General features: G+C 40.9%; 1 protein-coding gene across 16 annotated transcripts in view; it reads right to left on the reverse strand.

Moving 5' to 3' along the window:
• Positions 1–6000, reverse strand: part of Sox5 (SRY-box transcription factor 5) — a 943592-nt gene that overhangs the window by 282584 nt on the left and 655008 nt on the right. For all 16 annotated transcript variants that reach the window (XM_029534576.1, XM_029534569.1, XM_029534568.1 and 13 more), the window contains one exon: positions 820–1030. In XM_029534576.1, the coding sequence (XP_029390436.1) occupies positions 820–1030 (211 nt within the window). The remainder of the gene's footprint in view (positions 1–819; positions 1031–6000) is intronic.

A 6000-nucleotide genomic window follows, 5' to 3' on the forward strand; every position in this document is an offset into this window, starting at 1 on the left:
TTCTAACCTTGGACAGGTTAGCAAGGTTTTTTTTACTTCTTTTTTTGTTTTGTTTTTGGGTTGAACTCTTACACACACATACATGCACATATATGATATATGTGTATGTATGTATGTATATCAAGTTCAGGCTTTTACCAATAACTAAGAAAGAGAGTTTTAAAGTTAGAACCCCAAAAGAAAGGATTCTAAGAGTTAAAAAAAAATCGAGGCTACATGTGGCCACAGCTAAGTAACTACAATTAACATTTTTATGGACTGCTCAAGGAATGGACCTAAGATCAATGATAGGAAATGAATATATTGATGGACAAAGATTACAAGATGTAACACAATTCTAAAATGGCCCTTAAAGGGAGAGATTTCCTTGCGATGTACAGTACAGGCTGCAGATCCATGACAAGTAGGTGGGTCTTCTGGGCAACGCTGAGACATTCTATTCTTGAGTCTGTAAGTTTCACTCAAGTATAACTTACTCATGTATAAAAATAAGGCTCACATTGCAATGTGAATTTATGATTTAAAAAAAAATCTTAGGATCTGTGAGATAGAGATGAAAAAAGGAATAAAATAAAGAAGGAAGGACAGAAAGAAAGAGGGGGAAATAGGGAAAGAAAGAGAGAAAGAAAAAGGGAGAGAGAGAAACAGAGAGAAAAAGCAAGAGAGTGAAAGAGAAAGAGAACGAGGGCGTGCAAAAAGGAAGGAACCTTCATATACATGAGGTATCTAGATTGTTCAGTTTAAGAATCTACACCAAATATCATAATTGGAAGCCAAATCAAACTGCTTAACCCAGGAAGGACATGACCCATCTTTTACCTTCTGGCTCATTCTTGATCAGCTCTTCCATCTTCCTCTGCTTCAGGGTGTCCACCACGTCTGCTAAGCTGCCCTTGCGCCGCTCGGGAGTCCCCAGGGCTGCGCTCGACACGGACTCGCCACTCTGTCGCCCACCTTCTTCCGCCTTCTGAGGTGAGGTAGATGAGTTGTATGGAGCTAATGAAGACATAACTTTATTGCCATCGACTTCCTAGAAGAGAAAGCAAAGACAGGGTGGGCTGTTTAAAATTCAGTAAGATTTCTTTGGAGAGAAGTAACTCTGTAGCCATACAGGAATGCGACATGTCACTCTGTAAGAGCAGGGAGCAAAGAAATCTGGAAAAAGAATCCTACCTTCACTTTGCAAGCCTGCTCAAGAGTGAATCACTGATTGCTCTACAGACAAAAACAAAACACAAGGCCTCTTGTCATAATGTGGGGCCGCAAGTGTTTAAACGTAGTGTTTAAAGGGCAGCAAACATAGTGTGGTCCTCCTGTCCTGGCTGTTGCTTAGAGATCTTGGAGCTGTCAAATGAATTCAGCTGCCTCCTGACACTGGAATGTTTAAACCAATCATATATATGTGTACCTTGGATTTATCTTCCATCTCTGTAGCCTGTCCATGGTTCCCCTGATTCAGATTATGTCTCTCTTGGTGCACCACTCACTCTCAAGCTTTAGAAAAGTCACACAGGAGATCTGGACCCGGGGCAGGAAAATTGTGAGACTGCCTCTGCTTCTCTGGAAGCCTTCCTGACTGAGTTACCACTCGAGGTCGGTTTCTGGCCTTCCCCTGCATTTTGCTGTATTAAACAGCCCTCTGAAAATCTGACTGAAAGTTTGCTTCTTTGTAACTCTCTGCCTCTGAGTAGCTTTGGTCTTCTTTCTAAAACTTTGTGTTTTTGTATTCTCTTATCTTTTCTCTCCCAGATTTCAACCAGGAACTTGTGACATTTATAACATTCAGGGTCTATTTGGTGTCAAAGATATTTCGGGAATTTTAAAGAAGCATGAATCCAGCATGATAAACAATTTTCTTACTTAAAGGTCTGCCCAGGGTCATCACTTACAACCATAGTCCTTTAAGTCCACAAAGCAGAGCACTGTGAAGGGCAAAGCTTTATCACTGGAGCTTTGGGAGCCTCTCTCTGACTATGCGTCTCATTTGTATGACTCAGAAGATCCTCGTTAAAACACAGTTAAGTGTGAGCAAGTGGAACCTGCAAGGGGTTGCACACCATGCCTTTTGATGCCTTCATCATCTGTGTAAGAAATGATATTGGACCCCAGAAACACAACAAATGACATTGATAACTTAAAAAATTAAGGCTAATATTGGCTAGCTTAAAGTATACTCTAAATTACCTGTCTGAAATCTTGTCATCTTGATCCTTGAAAATTGTTCTCAACATAATCATTATATCTTGATATGATTTTGAGTTAACAGATGTTTACTGGGTATAGGGACATTAACTAAAGGAGAAATATCAGTTTGTTGTTTGGGTTTAATCATGAGGAGAATAAAAGAGAAGAAAATGAAGAGGAAGGAGAAAGAGGAGGAGGAGGAGGAGGAGGAGGAGGAGGAGGAGGAAATCTGCTCTAAGGAAACCTTCTAAATTATAACTTCTAAATCCCAGATATTTTAATCCCAAGTAACTGCTCTCTGGCCATTACTACAGAGTATGCCTCCGATGTGTCGGCTGAGTGCTCTACACATACACAACTTAGTCTCTAATGTCACTGGGTTTCGGATACAGCCTGCATGGTTATACAGCGATTACAAGCCCCTGGAGGGAAATTGTGTGCCTGCTTTTGATGTTATTTATTTAAAACGATACATAAACATAAGCACACAGAGGAACAGAACACACAGGCTCCTCTTGGTCAGAGGACGGAGAACTTCATTCCTTAAACTCACAAGAGTGTTTCTCGTGAACAGCCCACAGGACGCATCATCTACAACACAGAATGTAGCAAGAAGCATCTGTATTCACTGCCCACCAAAGATTTTTCATCTCATGTTCCTCCCTGGGTGAAAGGAAACATTTCTCAACAGAGGCTCCACACTGGGTACATGTGTCTGTACCCTGTTTAACACGGAGTGCTCTAGAAGCAAGCACAGGCAGCTGACTGAGGACCACACACCTTTGTATGACAGATCATCCCGAGAGAGGATGGCTCCCACATCTGCATGCAATCTGGTATAGAAGATCAGAAATTAACTCCCAAAGGAAGAACCCCACTGGCCCTACCTCGCATTCACTCACCTTACATACAAGAAGCAAATATTCCTTAAAGGCTTGACCTGTGTCTCAGGGATTCTAAAGTCAGTTGCCATGGCAGGGCAAACTTAATGAAAAGTCATTAAGTATTATTGCTACTTTACACAGAACTGTATCTTATCGCTGGTTCATCTGTCGGGTGACACTTTAGCCCCTGGCACCACTAATCCCTTTAATAGGTGGCGAACAGCTGATGCAGGCTGGGACTGTTCATTTGCATGGTGAATATCTTTCTTCCTGAGATTATTTTTGCTATATCTGAAACATGGCTATGCGTTTCTCTTCACTTTGGTGTCAGATGAAACCCAGGTACTCAACTTGCACAAGCACGAAAGGACCCAGATTGCCATATGCATCTACTCCACTCCTCAAACCTGAGGGCACGCGCCAAGCTTGTACAGGCAAATGCACGGGACTGTGGGGTGTGCATAGCATCAGAGGGATCAACTCTCAGAATACGTTAACAAGGGAACAAGAGATGGTGTGTTCAACATGGCTCTCTCCCACTGAAACATACTTGTGAGTATAGCTTTGGTTTCACTCTTTCTAAAGACAGCATTTCACTCTAAATACTTGGAAGAAAATGCTAGTTCTTAATATTTAAACGTAAATTTGGATAATGAGGAAGAATTATTTTATTTGCAAAAAGAACTGAACCACTACAATTTAACCAGATCCAAACAGTACCTCATCCTTGGCTCTTGATTTCACAAGAAGCATTATCTTACGTAAGGTTTGGTTCTGTACATGGAAACTAAATTCAATTCACACATGGTAGCAAAATCATTATATTTATATTCTATCTATTAGAGTACATAATAATAATTGGATGGCTTATATCAACCATTTTTAAAGAGTCTTAAAGACCTAAATTTAATCTAGATAGTAGGACTAATTATGGTTTCCGGTTAATAGGGAAACTGAGGGACTCTGACTGGGGGCATTTGACTGAGGTCATAAGAACAGGGACAGATGAGAAAAGCCATGTGGCTTCAGAACCTCCAATCTAATCCTAACAATAACACACTTTTTTCCTTAAAAATAAAATAATTGCTCATATCTACTATATGTGAGCAAGATAGACTGTCTTCTTCCCAATAATTATGAAAATGAAATTTTCCTTCTAATATAGTCAACTTCTGTAACTAAGAAAAAATGCTTTCCAATTAGTTAAAAGTCCCTATTTGTAAATCCTGTCTGTCCTTGTATCCAAACTGTCTTAATACCTGCGGTGTGTGTTCACCCTGTTAAATGCTGTTTATAAGAAGGAAGTCACTCCCATCTCACCTTGTTAGCTTGGATTAGATTGTCACCCTTTATGGTCTACCCTGTCAAAACTGAGTCTGCCAAGTACAGCAATGAGCCCCGTGTAGACTGTCCTTTAATCTTCATGGCACTTTCTTGGTTGAATGCTCAGTGTCTTTTCATGAACCTTCTACTGTGCTAGCTTACTGTTTGGTTACAGATCCCTGGGAGACCACTTAGATTGCACTCCTGAACACAATCCCTATGTTCATATACACACACTCACCCCTGGAAACACACAACCCATTCCCTACCACCTTGAGACTGGATTTCCCATTATTATTCCAGCTATGATCCTGCTCCTGAAGTCACAGCCCCAAACTCCCATTAACAATGGATTGCTGGGTAGAAAGCCCTCACCTACTGCATTGTCCCAGGAAGGTCATATGTAGACAGAAATGATGCTAAACACTCAATTACTTTAAAAAAATAATAAGTTGGCTGGGCATGGTGGTGCATGCCTTTAATTTATGTCTTTTGGGGGCAGAGGTGGCTAGATTTGTGTGAGTTGAAAGGGCATTTCTGTTTACATAATGAGTTTAGGTCAACCAGGGCCATCCAGAGAGATTCTCTCAGTCTCTCTCCCCACATATATGTGCTACCAGTCCATTTACCTATCTCCTATCATCTATATATCAACTATCAATCCTTTATCTTCTATCGTCTATCTTACCATCTGTCTGTCTATCTGACACCTTCACATTCATTTATCTAAAGATAGAAGAAATGCTGAAGTACTTACTAGATTTTGTGATTTTGTTACATGATACGTAGAAAGTTCTCTATTTCGATTCCTGTGCTAACTGTGGAAGAGTGCTGTACTGGTTAATCTTCATTGTCAATTTGAGAGGATTTAGAATTACCATAGAAACACACCCCTGGGTGTGTCTGTGAGCATTTCACTAGGCAGTGAAGCCACTAAGCAGGGAAGACTCACTCTGAACAAGGGAAGCACTATCAATGGGGTGGAGACTTAAAATGAATAAAAGAGGAAACAGAGAGCTATGCATCAACTTCTCTCTCTCTCTCTCTCTCTCTCTCTCTCTCTCTCTCTCTCCCTCCCTCTCTTTGTTGCTTGTGTGAGCTTCTTCTCACATGCATGCACTACAAATGCAGGCATACATGTGAACATTTGATGTGCTTCTGCGTGCCTGCCCCAGCATTCTTAACTCACAAACACTAGAAGGGGGAACCCAAACATGAGATTCAAGAAACCAGGTGTCTACTATACTTTAAGAACTTCCACTGGAAAATGTTGTGAGAGTTAACATAATAGGATTAGTGTTGGGGACAAGTAGCTATGTTGGGGAAGGAACAGGTTATTAAGTGATAGGACTTAAATGGTGTAAGAAGAGGGAGAAAAGGCAGAATGTTCCATGGGCAAATTGGTGGAGGAGGGGAGAGGCAAGGACACAGGGACCAGCACAGGTACATTTTCTGCCCTAAGCAGTTGCTTTTGTTTGTCTGAATGTTCACATGTACACTGATTGCTGATACAGGTACAGAAACTAAACTCTTTTTTTTTTTTTAATTAGCTACTTTCTTTATTTACATTTCAAATGCTATCCCGAAAGTTCCCTATACCCCCCCCCCC

The sequence above is a fragment of the Mus pahari genome, chromosome 2, assembly GCF_900095145.1.
Source record: "Mus pahari chromosome 2, PAHARI_EIJ_v1.1, whole genome shotgun sequence".
Classification (NCBI taxonomy): Eukaryota; Metazoa; Chordata; class Mammalia; order Rodentia; family Muridae; genus Mus; species Mus pahari.